The sequence below is a fragment of the Ictalurus furcatus genome, chromosome 21 (assembly GCF_023375685.1).
Source record: "Ictalurus furcatus strain D&B chromosome 21, Billie_1.0, whole genome shotgun sequence".
Lineage (NCBI taxonomy): Eukaryota > Metazoa > Chordata > Actinopteri > Siluriformes > Ictaluridae > Ictalurus > Ictalurus furcatus.
This window is the reverse complement of record NC_071275.1, coordinates 12331515-12352022: the sequence shown is the minus strand read 5'-3', so window position 1 is coordinate 12352022 and position 20508 is coordinate 12331515. Positions and strand designations below refer to the sequence as shown.

The window sequence follows — 20508 nt, the reverse complement described above, 5'->3', positions numbered from 1 at the left end:
GACAATAACTCAGTTTTATAGGATTATAAATAATAAAGTTTGTAAATATATTTTATAAGCACTATAAAAACATTGAGATTTATATATTATGAGATTTATTATCCGATCAAATAATATATATGTATTTTTAAATATTAAAATAAATCACTCATTTGTGAATAAAATCAGATGAGTTTATTATTAATGTGTATAAATTCGGACACAATAAAGAATTCTTTTCTGCTAGAGAAAATAAAACTTGTGGCACAAATTAACCCTCAAACATCACAAATAATCTGTTTTACAATCAGAGTTTCACTCTGAGCAGCTCATTTGCTTATTGGGTCATAAAAATATCCAAAAATATATAATATAAACACTTTAAATATCATCAACACTGTCACCAGTCTTAAAATCTCTTTGCCATGACGACGCTTCATACAGAGTGCTTCAGTTACAAACCCTGTGTTTTTTTCCCCTGCCTTAGCTCTGCCCCGATCTGACCAGGCCACGCCCCTACAACTATGTTTGATTATCAACATGTAAATAAATGAAAGTGAGATAACGGACTAGACCTTTATCGAGGCTTTACAGGATACACACTAGTGACACAGTGATATTTATCACACGAGCAGGTGGGAACCGTCATCAGGGGCGTGACTAGGTAATGCCAGGGGCGGAGTCAGAGGAAGTAGAATTGAATCAGGAATCTGTAAAACATTAATTTTCCTGCTGTATAAGGCACAGAGTAAAAAAGATAAAAATCCCAAACGGTGACTTTTCACCTGGAACAGTTTCTCATTCGGAATCCAGCAAATACTTTATATAAATTACTTAGATATAAATATAAATATTATTTATCACAGAGCTGAGTTGTGGTAAAGCCTCTGAGTCTCTCAGCGACTCGGAATGTAACGTTTAGCACAAAGAAATGATAGTAAACCAGAATATAATTAATAATCTGTATAATTATTACTATAATAATTTAGTAACTGCGCTGATTGTGTACACACACCTGGAATTTAACATATTTACTGAATGACAGCGAGTGTTTTACACTAAATTAAACCTGTTTAACACTGGCTCAGAGTCTCTTTCTCTTTGGGATAAACGTGAGTTTAATATCATTTACAAAAATCAGCTTCAAAATAAAGCACTATCATTAAAATAATCCCTAAATTCATACACCATAAATCTAACCAACTGACTGTCACACCACAAAGAAACTTCAGCATTTAAACATTTTACACCACAGTGTGTTTACATTCCTCATTCAGAATGTGATTAGTTCTCTATAACAGCAGCTCTGACAGCAGCGCAGCTTTATATTAATGCGCTCGCTCTAATTATAATACCTTATCGTTTCTATAGTAACGGCTCGTTCACAGGGACGTGTACAGCGGACAATTTTTGATAATTTTGTTGAGGAGCTTATGTAACATGTATGGAAGGAGTCTCCAGTGTCAGCGCTGTGTAACAGTCAGAGCTAAAGCTGTAACTAAGTTTTTCAACATCTTCAGGACAGAGGAGTTTACACTTCTTTACTGTTTCTCACAAACTGTATTTAGTTTTTTATCCTAGTAATGTGGAGAGAGAGAATAAAGAAAATAAAGAGAGAGAGAATAAAGAAAGGGAAAGAGAGAGAATAGAGAGAGATGGTGAGGAAACGAGTGTTTATAGCTGCTGTAATAATGTAAGTGAGAACAGGAACTAACTTGCTTCACTGACACACCACAGCATAAAATGTAGCTATAAATGGATAAAAAGTATAAAGCGTCATTCATGAATAAATGAAGAGGGTAATCGATGTTGTGGTGTAAGAGGAATAAAACACTTGGGGATGTGCTGTTATAGGAACATAATTAACTCTGATGTTGAATAAAACCCCTCAGTGTGGATTATTTTCCTACAGCGCAGTCAGAAGTGTGTTATTATTTATACATGTTATATTTATAAAATATTTATGAATGCTCTCCTGTAATTGTTAGAATTTGAAATATAATATTTTGGTCTTTTATGCAGTGAAGTGTAAAACTGCTTATTTAATAACATTTCTGTCAGCTGTTAAATGAAATGATTGCAGTGTTAATCTCTCAGTGTTCAGGTGATTCAGCAGGTCAGGTGAGGAAGTGGGCATGGCTCACTGTAGAGTATTGGGAGGGGCTTCAGTAGCTTATTGTAATAAACTGTAAATAGAGATATAAACGACTGACGCAGATCCGAGTGTTTCAGGATTTATGCACAGACACGCCCCCTGCGCTCCTATTGGCTGTATGCAAATTCACTAATAGATTGTAAAATAATATTCAGAACTTTAGCTGTGTATGCTAACCTCGCTAAACATTAAAAATCAAAATATACAGCTTGGTGTTGGGGACAAAACATCACTAAGTAGTGCGTACTACAGGAAGTGACAGTCCAGTGTTCCGGTCAGAGTGTCCACTTCACTCCTTAAAAACTTAATAATAATAATAAAAACAATAACAACAATAATAATAACAATAATAATAATAATAAGAAGAAGAACAACAACAACCCAGCTGTGTGTGTGTTATCGCTCCTGGTCTGTGTCGAGGTTGTTCAGCAGGTACGAGTCCATGTGGCTCTGCACAACCTGAACATCACAAACACACAGAACTCAACATTACACAACAGGAAGTCAACATCACCATTATTACACAGTATTACACAACAGTGTGTGTGTGTGGGTTTGTGTGTGTGGTTGTGTGAGAGTGTGAGTGTGTGTGAGAGTGTGTGTGTGTGTGTGAGAGAGAGAGAGAGAGAGAGAGAGGGTGTGTGTTTATGTGTGTTTAAGATAGTGTGTGTACGTGCCTGTGTGTGTGGCGAGAGAATCTGAACTGATCTGTGAGTGAAAGTTAAGCTCATTTCCATCATCACTCCTTAACTGCAGGACGCATGCAGGACTTTTACATGTTGCTAAACTCCACATCTCCATTAAAACCAGAATAAAGATGAAGATAAATGTAAGAATGTAAGCAGATGTAAGAAGATAATAAAGATAAAGATGGTGTGCACTTACTGTGGAAGTTTCCTGAACTAAAGCAGCTTGCAACAACATTTAACACAAGACTTCAAATCCAGCTCATTACATTAATTACAGCTCATAAAAACCCCATAAATATTATCATATACACTCTACAGTCACACCAGCTTAGCTAATTAGCTAACATGCTAAATGAATTATTGTTAGTGTTAGTTTGTGAAATAATTAGCAGCATATAGCACTGAAGTTTTATTAAGTAAACAAATACAAACTAAAATCTCATTTTAGGTGTAGAAAATGTTCTAAATGTTCATTTTGCTGCCTATGTAGCATGCTAACAAGCTAACTAGCTAATGTCACTCGTATATATAAACAGGGAGAAGTGTATCATTGTGGAAGTTATAAAAACTGATATATATATATATATATATATATATATATATATATATATATATATATATATATATATTATATACATACAGTATCTCACAAAAGTGAGTACACCCCTCACATTTTTGTAAATATTTGATTATAGCTTTTCATTTGACAACACTGAAGAAATGACACTTTGCTACAATGTAAAGTAGTGAGTGTACAGCTTGTGTAACAGTGTAAATTTGCTGTCCCCTCAAAATAACTCAACATACAGCCATTAATGTCTAAACCACTGGCAACAAAAGTGAGTACACCCCTAAGTGAAAATGTCCAAATTGGGTCCAGTTAGCCATTTTCCCTCCCCGGTGTCATGTGACTTGTTAGTGTTACAAGGTCTCACATAAAAGAAGTGAATGGGGAGCAGGTGTGTTAAATTTGGTGTCATCGCTCTCACACACCCTCATACTGGTCACTGGAAGTTCAATATGGCACCTCATGGCAGAGAACTCTCAGGATCTGAAAAAAATAATTGTTGCTCTACATAAAGATGGCCTAGGCTATAAGAAGATTGCCAAGACCCTGACACTGAGCTGCAGAACGGTGGCCAAGACCATATAGCGGTTTAACAGGACAGGTTCCACTCAGAACAGGCCTCGCCATGGTCAACCAAAGAAGTTGAGTGCATGTGCTCAGCGTCATATCCAGAGGTTGTCTTTGGGAAATAGACGTATGAGTGCTGCCAGCATTGCTGCAGAGGTTGAAGTGGCGGGGGGTCAGCCTGTCAGTGCTCAGACCACACGCCACACACTGCATTAAAATGGCCTGCATGGCTGTCGTCCCAGAAGGAAACGTCTTCTAAAGATGGTGCACAAGAAAGCCCGCAAAGAGTTTGCTGAAGACAAGCAGACTAAGGACATGGATTACTGGAACCATGTCCTGTGGTCTGATGAGACCAAGATAAACTTATTTGGTTCAGATGGTGTGAAGCGTGTGTGGCGGCAACCAGGTGAGGAGTACAAAGACAAGTGTGTCTTGCTTACAGTCAAGCATGGTGGTGGGAGTATCATGGTCTGGGGCTGCATGAGTGCTGCCGGCACTGGGGAGCTACAGTTCATTGAGGGAACCATGAATGCCAACACGAACCGTGAAATACTGAAGCAGAGCATGATCCCCTCCCTTTGGAGACTGGGCCGCAGGGCAGTATTCCAGCATGATAACGACCCCAAACAGACCTCCAAGACGTGACCACTGCCTTGCTAAAGAAGCTGAGGGTGAAGGTGATGGACTGGCCAAGCATGTCTCCAGACCTATTGAGCATCTGTGGGGCATCCTCAAACGGAAGGTGGAGGAACACAAGGTCTCTAACATCCACCAGCTCTGTGATGTCATCATGGAGGAGTGGAAGAGGACTCTAGTGGCAGCCTGTGAAGCTCTGGTGAACTCCGTGCCCAAGAGGATTAAGGCAGTGCTGGAAAATAATGGTGGCCACACAAAATATTGACACTCTGGGCCAATTTGGACATTTTCACTTAGGGGTGTACTCACTTTTGTTGCCAGCGGTTTAGACATTAATGGCTGTGTGTTGAGTTATTTTGAGGGGACAGCAAATTTACACTGTTACACAAGCTGTACACTCACTACTTTACATTGTAGCAAAGTGTCATTTCTTCAGTGTTGTCACATTAAAAGATATAATCAAATATTTACAAAAATGTGAGGGGTGTACTCACTTTTGTGAGATACTATAAAAGTCTGTTATATATATATATAACAGACTTTTATTAGCACACATTTATTAAAATCTATTTTATATTGTTCTGTACAGTCATGTCAGTTTGCTAATTGGCTAAAATGCTAACTAGTTGGCATTAGTTAATTAGTTTGATAACTAGCTGTTATCTAAAAGCTAGTTTTTGAAACATTTAACAAAAGGACTAATTTTAGAAGTATATAATATATGTATATTTTACTTTATTTAACTCAGTAGTAAAAGAGTTTCAGGTACAAACATGTTTGTAATTCACTTCTTTTTATTTTCCCCAAAGACAAACATGGACAATGTGCGTTTACTTCAGAATTTACAGCCTTGAATAAAACTTTAATTTAATTTAAACTCTACATTATTCTGCAGTTATAAGCACATGTGCACCTCAGTGCCCGTAAACATGTGAACAAAAATCAGGTGTTTAACTTAATAAATCTCACACAGATTCTAAAATACAATTTATGTTAAATCTAATAAAAAAAACAACAACAAAAAAACCAAATTCACACTTATGAAGAGTTTTGCCTTTTACTTAGGAACAGAAACTGTACAGAAATGCATTCTGGATAAAATTTTGTAACAAACTTTACTCGAGAGAAAAATAACAGAACGGCCCTTAAAATGGAGGCCAAGGGGACTCCGCCAAGGGGATGCTGCCAAGGGGACGCCGCCAAGGGGACGCCACCAAGGGGAAGTTGTGTGTTAATAGATTACATATTGACCTCAATGTGACAATACTCTCTCTTTATTTACATATTTATATTTTCATGAATAATTAATTAAAGCTGCAGTTGAAGTGTGAAACTAACATGAAACATTTTACGATCTGTTAAAATCATCCAGTTTGAGTTTCAGTGACCTACTGATTATTTTATTTAGGTCTATTAATAAATTATTTATTCCTAAAAATACTTATAAATACATATTTTAGGTATTATCCGCTATGCTAGCGCTAATCCAGCATTATGTATAATCATAAGGAAACAATATCGTAAAAGAAATTAAACACATTTCCAACAGTAAATATAACGTTATTGGACAGATATAAATTATTAAACAGATATGAATGAACAGGACATTCAATTTATTCCTCCTTTCACATAACAAAACAGAAATTAAATCTGGAATCTAAAATCACAGCAAATCAAACACTACGTTTAATAAAACCACAGAACGTTACATTGGCATTACTGCTAATTAGCGTGTTTTCAACATACAGTCAGGTCCATAAGTATTTGGACAGCGAGGCAGTAATGTTGCCTCTGTAAATCACCACACTGAATTTAAAATGAAATAATCCGGATGTGATTTGACTCTCAGCTTTAATTCAAGGGGTTTAACAAAAATATTGCATGAACTGTTTAGGAATTACAGCCATTTATTACAAAGTCTGTCCATTTTCACAGGCTCAAAAGTAATTGGACAGTTAAATTCAGTTTTATTTGTATAGCATGTTTAACAGTGGAAATTGTCCCAGAACAGCTTTACAGAAATATATAAATTCAGGATATAGATGTTAAACATATGAATTTATCCAGTTGACTGATGAGCAGTTTCATAACTGTTTCCTCGTTATTTCATGACCGGCTGTGGCTCAGGTGGGAGAGCGGAGTGTCCACTAATCACACTTCAATCACATCCTGATCATTTCATTTTAAATCCATTGTGGTGGTGTACAGAGGCAACATTACTGCCTTGCTGTCCAAATACTTATGGAACTCACTGTAAATACAGTACAGCGGCTCAGGGTGTGTTGTGTAGATCAGATACAGAGCGTTTCATTTCATTTCACTAATTATCCAGCAGATTTAATGAGAAACAATGTTTTTAAACTTTTAATCTTGTAAGCATTGAAACGTTTTTACGAAAATCCTGTAACGGTTTAATTCAGTATAAATTCACAGTTTATCACAGTGTAAATTCTACAGATTTCTATACCAGGTGTGTAAACCAGGTGTGTACGTGTCAGAGAGCGAAATTCACCAGAGCTTTAAACAAATGATTTAATAATAACTCATTAATTAGACAATAATTGTGTGCATTTTAGTATATTCTCATACACCTGGTGTTCATAACGACATCAGTGTTCAGGATCATTAATATCTATAAAACACTGCAGTACACACACGCGCACACCTATACACCAGTCTCTGTGTGTGTTTACTGTTTCAGGAATGTTTTGTTCTGAAGAGGTAAAAGTTAGTGTGTGTGTGTGTGTGTGTGTGTGTGTGTGTGTGGTTTAGGAGTCATACTCCAGCTGTTCCTCTATGAGCACAGTGGGTGGGTTTCTTACCCTGCCACAAACATCCACACAGGACACGCCCAGAGCGATCAGACACCGCCATGCCTACAGGAAACACAACCATATTTAGTTTTAAAGCACATATCACACACAAACACAATTCAGAGTGTTTTACTGAAATAAAACTGAAAAGAAAAAAAAATCCTCCTAAATATCTAAATAATTAAAAAAAAAGAAGCGTTAAGCGTGGGCTGAAAGTGGATCTACCACAGCATGGCTCAGTTCTAGAATCTGATTGGTCAGAAGGTGCTTTATTTTTGTTTAAAACATTTAACTGTTGATGTGAAGTCTTTTCATTAGGAGACATTAATTTAACATTTATGGAAGGAGTCTCCAATGTCAGTGCCTCAGTCAATTAATCCACTTCGAGGGGTAAGAGGCAGGGGCTATTATGGTGTAACAGCACGCGCTGGGGTAAGAGGCAGGGGTTATTATCGTGTAACAGCACGCGCTGGGGTAAGAGGCAGGGGTTATTATCGTGTAACAGCACGCCTGGGGTAAGAGGCAGGGGTTATTATGGTGTAACAGCACACCTGGGGTAAGAGGCAGGGGTTATTATCGTGTAACAGCACGCCTGGGGTAAGAGGCAGGGGTTATTATCGTGTAACAGCACGCCTGGGGTAAGAGGCAGGGGTTATTATCGTGTAACAGTACGCGCTGGGGTAAGAGGCAGGGGTTATTATCGTGTAACAGCACGCGCTGGGGTAAGAGGCCGGGGTATTATTATCGTGTAACAGCACGCGCTGGCGTAAGAGGCAGGGGTTATTATCGTGTAACAGCACGCGCTGGGGTAAGAGGCAGGGGTTATTATCGTGTAACAGCACACGCTGGGGTAAGAGGCAGGGGTTATTATCCACAGCGACTGAGTGATTTATTACCACGCAGTTTAGAGTAGCTAACAACACGTTTACTAAATATATAATCTATACCTTTAATACCAGACTACTGACTACTAAATACCAGATTAATTGTACTGATACACTGAAGAAATCTGTGACTTCATTACGCTTAATAACAGAGCGATGATCAGGAGACAACTGAGCTCACAGGTGTGTTTCCTTCAGTTACATGGATGTTCAAATTGTTTTGCTCTTCACTGTGAACCACACTCATCCTTTGTTGGTTGTTGTTGTGTTACTGTATGTGTGTGTGTGTGTGTGTGTGTGTGTGTGCGTGTGTGTGAGAGAGAGTTACCCACCAGGTAAATGACGAAGCAGAGGTAAGCGATGGAGAGCAGAGCAGCAAAGACGTAGAGCAGCACACTTTTCAGAGCCGTCACATACACCACCACAAAGTACAGATTAATGGCACACACCAACAGGATGGTGAGACCACCTCCGATCTTCCAGAACCTGCACACCCATCCACACACACACACACGCACAATTATATCATCAGAATATTGTAAAGAGTCTCACTGCATCAGTCTGATACAGACAGCCAGAGGGCGCTGTCTCACTACTGTCTCTCTGTCTCCCACCCAAGCCATATGCATTTTCAATCAATAATATGTAATAATTACAGTGTGTGTGTGTGTGTATGTGTGTGTGCACGTGAGAGAGAGAGATAGACATACAGGCCATTGGCGAAGTCGTTCATGATGGGTGTGAGGCTGGTGAAGGTCAGTATGGGGATCAGAGCAAACGGGAGCTGTGTGTGATACAAAACACATGAGGAAATAAACACACACACCTCTCTACAATTACATACACTAATCCCCCCCCCACACACACCTCTCTACAATTACACACACTAATCCCCCCCTACACACACACCTCTCTACAATTACACACACTAATCCCCCCCTACACACACACCTCTCTACAATTACACACACTAATCCCCCCCCCAACACACACACACAAACAGATGATCACACATCAACATGTTATTATAAACATCTGTGTAGGATGAACTGGTTAACTCGCACACTGGCGTGGTTAATTCACACACTGAACTGGTTAACTCGCACACTGGACTGGTTAACTCGCACACTGGCACTGGTTAACTCGCATGCTGGACTGGTTAACCTGGACTGGTTAACTCGCACACTGGACTGGTTAACTCGCACACTGGACTGGTTAACTCGCACACTGAACTGGTTAACTCACCTGCATGCTCTGCAGTACATTGAGGAAATCATTCATGCCAGTTAAATGTGTAACATCCTGGAATATGGCCACGAGCAGCGTGGGGAAGATCGCGATGGAGCGTGTTAACAACACACGCGCAAACCGAGACCAGCGAAGGTTCAGAAAACCCTGAGAGAGAGAGAGAGAGCGAGAGAAGGGGGGGGGGGGGGAGACTATATTACTACTTTATTACATTACCATTTACAAAGATTTTCATTATTAAAGTTAATTATGCACACAAACGCTGAAGCACAGAGTTGTATAGAACGTCTCTGTACTCTGTAACTGTACAGTTTCCCTTCGCTGGACTAAGAAACCCAAACACTGCTGCTCCAGCATAACGACATTCCTGTACACAAAGCGAGCTCCATGAAGACACAGTGTGTGAAGGTTGGAAGAAGGTGGAAGAACTGTAGAGTCCTGCACAAAACCCTGACCTCAACCCCACTGAACATCTTTTGGGATGAACTGGAACACCGACTTCATGCAGTTATTGCATTCAAGGGATATTAAACCAAATATTAAGTTTTATTTACATTAAGAATATCTGCTCCAGTACTTTTGCACACCTAAAAACTAGGTGGTCTGCCACCAAAGGTGCCATGTTCCAATTAGTTTAATTAGCATCTAGATGCATATATCAGGAAATGAAGCTGAAATTCTGATCTAATGTCTCATTCATCATCTGATCTCAAATGCAAATGTCTTCAGTGTATAGCGAATTGGCCTCATGTTCCAATATTTTTGGAGGACACTGTACATACATGTAGTGTGTGTATGTGTAGTGTGTGTATATGTAGTGTGTGTATGTGTAGTGTGTGTGTGTACGTGTAGTGTGTATACGTGTAGTGTATGTATGTGTATGTGTAGTGTGTGTATGCATAGTGTGTGTATGCGTAGTGTGTGTATGCGTAGTGTGTATATGTGTAGTGTGTATGAGTAGTGTGTGTATGTGTAGTGTGTGTATGCGTAGTGTGTATATGTGTAGTGTGTATATGTGTAGAGTGTGTATGAGTAGTATGTGTATGTGTAGTGTGTATGTGGGTGGTGTGTACATGTGTAGTGTGTGTATGTGTAGTGTGTGTATGAGTAGTGTGTGTATGTGTAGTGTGTGTATAATAACTGACCTCCATGACGAACTGGCCGGAGTAGGTCCCTGTCATGGTGGAGCTCTGACCCGCTGCCAGAATCCCCACCGCCCAGATATACAGTGCTGCAGGCCCAAAGAAACAGCCCAGGACCACACCCTGATAAACAGACACACACACACACACACTTTATCAGGCTGCATGTGTCTATCAGTCTGTGTGTGTGTGTGTGTGTGTGTGTGTTGTACCCCTTTGTAGATGTCGACTTGCAGCGTGTTGTTGTTGAGCGGGAACAGGTTTGAGTGTATACTTCCAGTCTGATTACACTGCTGATTCTATATACACACACACACACACAGAAAGTTTATTACAGGTCCAGAAACACGTTTAAAAGTTAAAAGGTGCACATTTAAATCACAACAGCGAGATGTGTAATAACATAATACATTCTCTCTCTCTCTCTCTCTCTCTCTCTCTCTCTCTCTCACACACACACACACACACACACACACACACACACACACACACTCACACACACACTCACACACACAGGTGTAGCCGTTAGCGAGTCTCTCACCACTTCCATGTTGGTTTTATTGTAGAAGGCCTCAGCGAACACGGCCACCACGAACACGTTGATGAGGAAGGAGATGAAGAGCGCAATGCAGGACTCGATAAAGAAATATTTATTCGCCTCCTTCACCTCCCTCTTGTTTGCTCGATCCACCTGTCGCGACTGTAAACAACACAATACAACACAACACATCAAAGGCTCATTAACACGTTCATTAATTATTCACATCTCATTAAACACAGTCAGGTTCCACAGTCTGAGAATGAACACTGGTTTATGTTATAGCAGATCTCCTGCAGAGGCACTGTAAGTGTCTCAGGAGTGTGTGTTGATCTGTGTGTGTGTTCCTGCGTGTATAAACACCTCACACAGAATAAACACGAACACACAGATCCATTACCTTAACGAGGGCAGAGTGCAGGTAGATGTTATGAGGCATTATAACAGCTCCAACAATCCCAACTGCCTGCTCTAACTGCACAGGACCACAGCCCTGACAGTACGGAACAAACAGCCCCTTTAACACCGCGCCCTGGTCCGGGGCCACACGCACATACTGCGGGACACAATTACACACGGTTACACTAAACAAACAATATATACCTGCACACAGCACAGAAAAAAACATTACACACACACACACACACACACACACACAGCACAGAAAAAAAACATTACACACACACACACACACACAGCACAGAAAAAAAACATTACACACATAATAAACACTATTAAAAGTACACAAATAAACACTATTAAAAGTAACATTTCATATTAAAACACATTAAAAACAAACACAAAACACACATTATTAATTACTAAAACATGCAAATGAACATAACTGAAGAGAAAATTGAGAACATTTTAAACACTCATTGTTTTTACCTGGTAGCCGAAGGTCACTGCCATGATGGTGATGAGGAAACCAAAGAAAGCTTCCAGTTTACGCAAACCTTTCATAACGACATCATCACAGTATAATGAGACGCAATCAGAAGCGTACACACGCTCTTAATTTCATTTCATTATTATGACTATTTTATGAAGGTTTAGTCTGTGGAACGCACCGTATTTATCCAGAAACAGGAAAACAAACGTATCAACAATGGTGATGAGTACTCCGGCCCACAGAGGGATCCTGAAGTGAGGAATCAATCAATTCAATTATTTTCATTTATCAATTAACAATAACAATAATAATAATAATAATAATAAACGTTCTTACCTGCCCACAGACAGCAGGTTGAAGGCGATGGCACAGCCGATCACTTCCTGCATGTCAGAGCCAATGATGGCCAGCTCAACCATCAACCACAGGATGATCCGAGGAACCTGACGAGGAAATCAGTTACAGAATGACATCATTATCATCATCTTCATCACCATTACCATCATCATCATCATCCTCTTTCTCATGCTACGTGTGTTACAGTGTTGTGTTACAGCGTGGTATTACAGCATGGCGTTACAGTGTGGTGTTACAGCGTGGCGTTACAGCAGAGTGTTACAGCAGAGTGTTACAGCGTGGTGTTACAGTAGAGTGTTACAGTGTGGCGTTACAGCGTGGCGTTACAGTGTGGCATTACAGCAGAGTGTTACAGCGTGGCGTTACAGCGTGGTATTACAGCAGAGTGTTACAGCATGGCGTTACAGTAGAGTGTTACAGCAGAGTGTTACAGCGTGGCGTTACAGCAGAGTGTTACAGCATGGCGTTACAGTAGAGTGTTACAGCAGAGTGTTACAGCGTGGCGTTACAGCAGAATGTTACAGTATGGCATTATAGCATGGCGTTACAGCGTGGCATTACAGCAGAATGTTACAGCGTGGCGTTACAGCAGAGTGTTACAGCAGTGTTACAGTGTGGCGTTACAGTAGAGTGTTACAGCGTGGCATTACAGTAGAGTGTTATAGTAGAGTATTACAGCATGGCGTTACAGTAGAGTGTTACAGCGTGGCATTACATTACAGCATTGTGTTACAGCATTGTGTTACAGCGTTAAAGTAAACTCACAGTGGGATATTGTCGATGACAAACTTCAGCTAAATGCATCCCTGTAACAACGCCGAGCCGAGCAGCCAGACGCTGCAGGAGGAGACCAATGATGGTGGCACCGAGGAGCACCCACAGGAGCTAAAGCAATAAAAATGCAATAAAAATGTTTTTTGGAGGCAAACAGAGTTTAAAATACTAGACCTTTGTGTGAGAAAGATGTAAAAGAGAAACATGGTTCCGACGAGGAGAAAGTTCAGTTTTCAGAAGACTAGTAAAGAGAAAATGTCCAAAATCTGACCATGTGAACAGTTTAAGGCCAAAACACACACATATATAATCAAATATCAAATCAGATATAACTCAGGCTCATGCATTCACATCAACGTTAAAAGTAATATATTTATATAATTAGGTCTGAGAGATAGAGCGAGTAAACGACAATAAATAAAGTCTTCACCTTAAACCCCGCTACAGCTCCTGACTGAAGGTCTGACTCGATGTTCCCGGGGTCTAAATAAGCGATGCTCATCAGGAAACCCGGTCCGGTGAAGGCCCAAAGCTTCCGGAAACTAAAAACCTGCAGAACAGCGACCGGGGAAGGGGGGGGGTGGAAGAGAGAGAGGGGGGGAAAATAGGGAGAGAGAGAGAGAGAGAGGGAGGGGTGGAAGGGAGAGAGGGGGGGAAATAGGGAGAGAGAGAGAGAGAGAGAGAGAGAGAGGGAGGGGAAGGGACAGAGGAGGTGAGAGGGAGAGGGAGAGAGAGAGAGAGGGGAGGGGAAGGGAGGGGGGGAGGGGAAGGGGGGGGAGGGAGAGAGAGAGGGGAGGGGAGGGGAAGAGCGGGAGAGAGAGAGAGAAAGAGGGGGGGAGGGAGAGAGAGAGAGAGGGGAAGAGAGGGAGAGAGAGAGAGAGGGGAAGAGAGAGAGAGAGGGGGGGAGACAGAGAGAGAGAGGGGAGGGGAAGAGAGAGAGAGAGAAAGAGAGAGTCCACCACAAACTGATTTTAAACACAACCCAAAAACCCAAACGCCTATCACTTTATTAATTAGAAATATACATTGTTATTATTATTATTATTATTATTATTATTATTATTAATAATAATTAGGAATGTTATCCTCCCACCTGTGTGACATCTTCAGGTACCGGAACTTTCTCCTCGAAGTATGTGGAGATGTTGGACTGCTCCTCAGACGGACTGATGGAGCTGTAGATGGTCTGAATCACACCGTTGTGATCGGGGGACAACTCTAACAGGAAATTAAACAACGTTCAGTTATAAACACTGAGAAGGAAACTGAACACTTTAAAGAGGATGTGTAGTTGTGATGTCCAATCAGATGTGACCCTGTGGTCATGTGACCTGTGAGAGAGCCAGCTAACGGATTTTAAACATGTATAATGTGTGAAATAGTGATTTATCCCGCTTCATGATTACTGTGGTTTACAGAGTCTCCACACATACACACTCATTCACACTCTCATACACTCACTCACTCTCACTCACTCACACACTCACTCACTCACTCTCATACACTCACTCACTCACACTCTCATACACTCACTCACTCAGACACTCTCATACACTCACTCACTCAGACACTCTCATACACTCACTCACTCACACTCTCATACACTCACTCACTCAGACACTCTCAGACACTCTCATACACTCACTCACTCAGACACTCTCATACACTCACTCACTCACACTCTCATACACTCACTCACTCAGACACTCTCATACACTCACTCACTCACACTCTCATACACTCACTCACTCAGACACTCTCATACACTCACTCACTCACACTCTCATACACTCACTCACTCAGACACTCTCATACACTCACTCACTCACACTCTCATACACTCACTCACTCAGACACTCTCAGACACTCTCATACACTCACTCACTCAGACACTCTCATACACTCACTCACTCACACTCTCATACACTCACTCACTCAGACACTCTCATACACTCACTCACTCAGACACTCTCATACACTCTCATACACTCACTCACTCATTCTCACACTCACTCACTCACACTCTCATACACTCACTCACTCTCACTCACTCATACACACTCACTTACTCACACACTCTCTTACTCACTCTCACACACACACACACTCTCATACACTCACTCACTCTCACACACACACTCACACTCACTCACTCACACTCATACACTCAATCATTCTCACTCTCTCACACACACACACTCATACTCTCACACTCACTCACTCTCATACACTCACTCACACACACTCACTCTCATACACTCACTCTCATACACTCACTCACGCTCATACACTGTCACACACTCACACACACACTCACTCACACACTCTCATACTCACTCACACACACTCTCACTCCCACACACTCATACACTCACTCACACACTAACACACACTATACACTGTACACTTGTGTTGTAATGCTGATTGCGGTTTGGGACACGACCCTGGAACAGATTTAATGACGTCTGCACTTTATGTGGCCTTGAACAGAGAGAATAAACCACGTGGAATTACACAACGCCGGACGTGTTTCTGCTTAGTGCTCAGGAATGTGTTCTAATAAAACCCCACACAGTGTGTGTGTGTGTGTGTGTGTGTGTGTGAGAGAGAGAGTGAGTGAGTGTGACAGTGGGTGAATTGTCGCTGTAATTCTCTCTCGTGATTAAATCTGTAATAAAGCAGTAATTATTCTTCCTGTCAGCAGATGAACAGGAAATATATGAGATTATAGAAAGCAATAAAATGTAAAGAGCTCAGGTTTTACAGCATCATCATCATCTTCATCATCTTCAAGTTCATAATCTGTGCTGCAGTAAAAATGTACAGCTGAAAATGGACAAAAATGACACTGGCAGTTTTCAGGTCAGAATTGTGACTCGTGTTCGTTTAATCCAAATCCCAGGTTTATATTAATGCGCTCCTTGTTCTAATACATCACTGTTTCTATAGCAACAACTCATACACACGCACGTGTACTGAGAATAATAACATCATCAGTGTCTATTACACTGTGTGTGTGTGTGTGTGTGTGTGTGTGTGTGGTGTGTGTTTGTTTTAATAATGTAGAGAAAAGCAAGAGTCAGCGTGAGATTCTTCCTGAACTATTATTATGTGGATTTAGTGTTGAATTATTATTTACACACTGACAGACCACACACACACACACACACACACACACACACACACACACACCGAGCCTCATTTATCAAGCTGGATTTATTCGTAAATCATTCACAAGAATGTACACACGACATTTGGTTTTCATGAGAAATGTTCAAGACTCAGAGCTCCATCCAGGACATTTAGTGAAGACCAGATGTTTTATTTTACCATCATTAATTAAAAAATATAAAAATAAAGAAAGTGAACCAACACACACATAAACTAATAGAAATAAAAGGAATCAGTCGGTTATGATACGATCCATATGGACAACAGGAGAGGGAATTACGTAAGGCTGCTGTTTATAGACTAGAGTTCAGCCTTCAACACCATCGTCCCTCACTGGGGCACCACGGCCTGGACCAGGCTAACGGTCACTCCAGCAACATCAACAAAACCAAGCAGCTGGTGGTGGACTTCAGGAAGAGGCAGCAGAGGAACTACACCCCACTGGAGATTGGCGGGACCCGTGTGGAGAGTACACATCTCTGAGGACCTGACCTGGACTCATCACAATAAAGCTCAGGTGAAAAAAACCAGACAAGGGTTGTACCATCTGAGACTGCTGAGGAGATGCAGGGTCTCCACAAAGATCCTGAAAACTTTATATACTAGGGCTAAAGAAAGTTTACTGACTCAGTGCATCTCAGCGCGGTACAGAACCTGCTCAATCCAGGACCTCAAAGCCCTGCAGAGAGCGGTGCGTTTAGCTGATCACATCTCCAGGTCTGCTCTCTCTGTGTACATCTACACCAGACCCCCCCACACCCTCTCTCCCATATTAATAATAATAAATATTATTGGTATAAAAGTGAGTCAAAATAACCTCCACTTCAGTCTTTCAGTCTTTATCCTGATGGCTTATTTCATGCTCCCAGCTGTCTGTGCACTTTACCTTTTATGGAGTTTTGTGGGCGTCTCTACAAGTAAATGAGCTGAGTCAGGAACGCGTTTTGTACTTTACGGTGATCAAAATACGCACGAGTACGAAGAAAATCTGCATTTCTGAGTTTCGGCTCATGCACACACTTACACACAACTTTTACTGAAAGATAAACGAGTCCCGATGCGGTTAATATCCCCTCCTGCCATAATTCTCTCTCTCTCTGCTGTGTGTGTAACAGATCAGATAGCATGAGAACAGATAGAACTGTGTGTGTGTGTGTGTGTGTGTGTGTAATGTGATAACATTAATCTAATCCTCACCTTCCACACAGTTGGAGTCTTTATTCCGCCTCATGGTGGAGTTTCTGTCACGAGCACAGTCTGAGAGAGAGAGAGAGAGAGAGAGAGAGAGAGAGAGAGAGAGAGAGAGAGAGGTTGAACAATATTTGATACATTTTCATGTACAAATATAGAAACAGATTTTAAAAAGTATCTGAAAAATTTTAATAAATGTGAAACTCTGCCCACTTTTCTGTTTTAATTTATAAAATACTGACACAAACACCAGCACAGGAATTTACTCACTTCATCTTCACTATCACACACAAACAGACAACACTAACACTGATAACAATAACGGAACACACACACACACACAAGGTTTATTGGTTTTGTCAGCAGAATTGCTATTGTAATCGGGCTACAGTTTAGTAATTTAATCATGGGGCGGAGTCGCTCTGTGCCAGAACCATAGAATTTGCATAATATTTCTTCCATCGTGTTCTCCTGAATTCCCACTTCATCACTTCACCACTTTCTCACTTCATCACTTCAAGTGCAGAACAAAAGCATCTAATTTCAGTTATTTATAACTTAATAAGTAATTTAATGCAGACCCTGACTCTCTCTCTCCCTGACTCTCTCTCTCTCTCTCTCCCTGACTCTCTCTCTCTCTCTCTCTCTCTCTGACTCTCTCTTTGACTCTCTCTCTCTCTCCCTGACTCTCTCTCTCTCTCCCTGACTCACTCTCTCTCTCTCTCTCTCTCTCTCTGACTCTCTCTCTCTCTCTCTCTCTCTCTCTCCCTGACACTCTCTCTCTCTCTCTCTCTCTCTCTCCCTGACTCTCTCTCTCTCTCGTCCTGGGAGCTTCTGTTACTGATGAACAGTGGTGAGATGTTCTGAATCTGATTCTTCATCCACATGTGCCAGACTCGGCGTACTGGGATGTCAAGTTCTCCACAGAGCTCTTCTACCCAATGGGCTGAACTTTCCCCAGACAGGAGTGATGTTTACAGTCTCCTGCTAACCATCTTCATATGTTCCGGATGTTTCCTCAGACTTTTAGCCTCGACTCACCAGGTTTCCTCTTTTACGCTGTTTTAGCCAGACGAGACATTCTTCTTAAGCAGAAACACGTCTGGATCCAGGAAATATTCTTGCTGTATAATACTCTTGAGCAGTTAAGACGCTCGCTCCCAGGTTTATAAAATCTGGAAGCCTCTAACACTTCATCACAGACTGCTGCTCTCCTGATCCTCGTGGTGATGCTCTATAACCGAGTGCTAACGAGACCTAACAGAGAGAGGGACGACCCCTGCTTTTAGTGTTTCTTGTTTATGTTTTGTCTCCTCCTTCCAGGCTGTGGGTAAATGCTTCTGTAATTATGTGGAATTCAGAATGCGAGGGTTTAAAGTTGAGTTTTATTTTCCACTGAACGTAACATCACGTACTGTCTCGTTAAATACCAATAAAAAGACCAGCGGCCTGTACCATGAAGCTAGTTGAACAAACTCAGGGTTACGGGATTAGTTATTGTTACCATGACGCCGGTGATCAGCTTTCTCAGTAAACTCAGGCTTTGGTCCTTAAATTCGGATTAGTCCACGAGCGCATGCACACCGAACGGCCAATAGCGTTCAACACGGGGAAAAGCAGGTGTGTATACCTCCTGTTAAACAGTAGGAAATGATTATGGGGAAATATGAGGAATTTAAATCTACACTAACCACAAACAGCAGCAGCGTCTCGACCGCCAAAGAACTTTACTGAGTGTGTAAATGTATCATTTTACCTTTACAGGCTCACAGTCAGAATAAACGGATTGAACACTTATAACCCGACATCTTTCATGTCACTTCATTTAATACAAGTATAAACAGTTTTTATTAAATATTTCAAAAATAAAGATCAATTTGTGAAAATATATTAGGTCTGAATTAACACCACCACATGCAAATATGTACCACTCTCAAAGAACTGCACAGCAGCAGGTACTGTCTGCGCTACAGGAAGAGCTTCGGAGTGTCAGATTTTTAACGTGCGGCTCGAGAAGTTCACAAAGATACGAGATTCTGCGGAAAATCTATATTTTTCATGAAGGTAAGTATCAGGGATATCCAGGGGATTTTGTTTATCCCTAAAAACTCTTTCTCTGTGAAGTTCTCTTCTTACAGTTTACACTGAGAAGTCCACAGGATCACGAAGAAACGGTGAAGCCACTGCAACTGAGTTACTGAGTTGTGCAACTGCACAGCTGAATTAGTTGCGTCATTTACATGTCACTTTGCTCACAGCTGATTCGTCCAAGGGTTTGAGTTCTTTTACTCAGAACACAGCCTGCCCCGGAGTGTAAGTTACTATGGCGATGAACACGAGCCACTTTCATGGTACCTAAAACCCAGGGTCAGCACAAAGTACCTACAAACTCACCTGTAGAGCCACCTAAACCTGCTTCATGGTACAGGCCCCCGGGAAAGAAAATAATTTACATATTCAAACGCAAAAAACCCACATATTTAAACATTGAATGTGTGACACACTGACACACACACACACACACACACACAGTGACACGCTCACACACAGAGACACACATACAGTGACACACACACACACACAGTGACACACACACACTGTGACACACACACACACAACGAGTGCGATTTAATCCCATCAACACTGATCTCTCCGTACTGTGACCCCACATGCAAAACACTCATTTAAAAAATGGCAATAATTTACCACTGAGTACATCAACACACACACACACACATATACATACATACATACATACATACATACACACACAAACATACACAAATATATACACATACATACATACATACACACACACATACATACATACACACACACACAAATATATACACATACATACATACACACACATACACAAATATATACACATACATACATACACAC

General features: G+C 41.0%; 1 protein-coding gene across 2 annotated transcripts in view; it reads right to left on the bottom strand.

Moving 5' to 3' along the window:
- Window positions 1–151: 151 nt before the first annotated feature.
- Window positions 152–20508, bottom strand: part of slc11a2 (solute carrier family 11 member 2) — a 21695-nt gene continuing 1338 nt past the window's right edge. For both annotated transcript variants that reach the window (XM_053652720.1, XM_053652721.1), the window contains exons 2-17: window positions 17611–17670; window positions 14336–14460; window positions 13673–13792; window positions 13234–13353; window positions 12448–12554; window positions 12290–12360; window positions 12108–12175; window positions 11620–11775; window positions 11223–11381; window positions 10894–10980; window positions 10685–10804; window positions 9537–9686; window positions 9002–9075; window positions 8624–8777; window positions 7417–7470; window positions 152–2593 (exon numbers count right to left, since the gene is read on the bottom strand). In XM_053652720.1, coding sequence (XP_053508695.1) covers window positions 2531–2593; window positions 7417–7470; window positions 8624–8777; window positions 9002–9075; window positions 9537–9686; window positions 10685–10804; window positions 10894–10980; window positions 11223–11381; window positions 11620–11775; window positions 12108–12175; window positions 12290–12360; window positions 12448–12554; window positions 13234–13353; window positions 13673–13792; window positions 14336–14460; window positions 17611–17644 — 1662 coding nt within the window. In that variant the 5' untranslated portion in view covers window positions 17645–17670 and the 3' untranslated portion in view covers window positions 152–2530. The remainder of the gene's footprint in view (window positions 2594–7416; window positions 7471–8623; window positions 8778–9001; window positions 9076–9536; window positions 9687–10684; window positions 10805–10893; window positions 10981–11222; window positions 11382–11619; window positions 11776–12107; window positions 12176–12289; window positions 12361–12447; window positions 12555–13233; window positions 13354–13672; window positions 13793–14335; window positions 14461–17610; window positions 17671–20508) is intronic.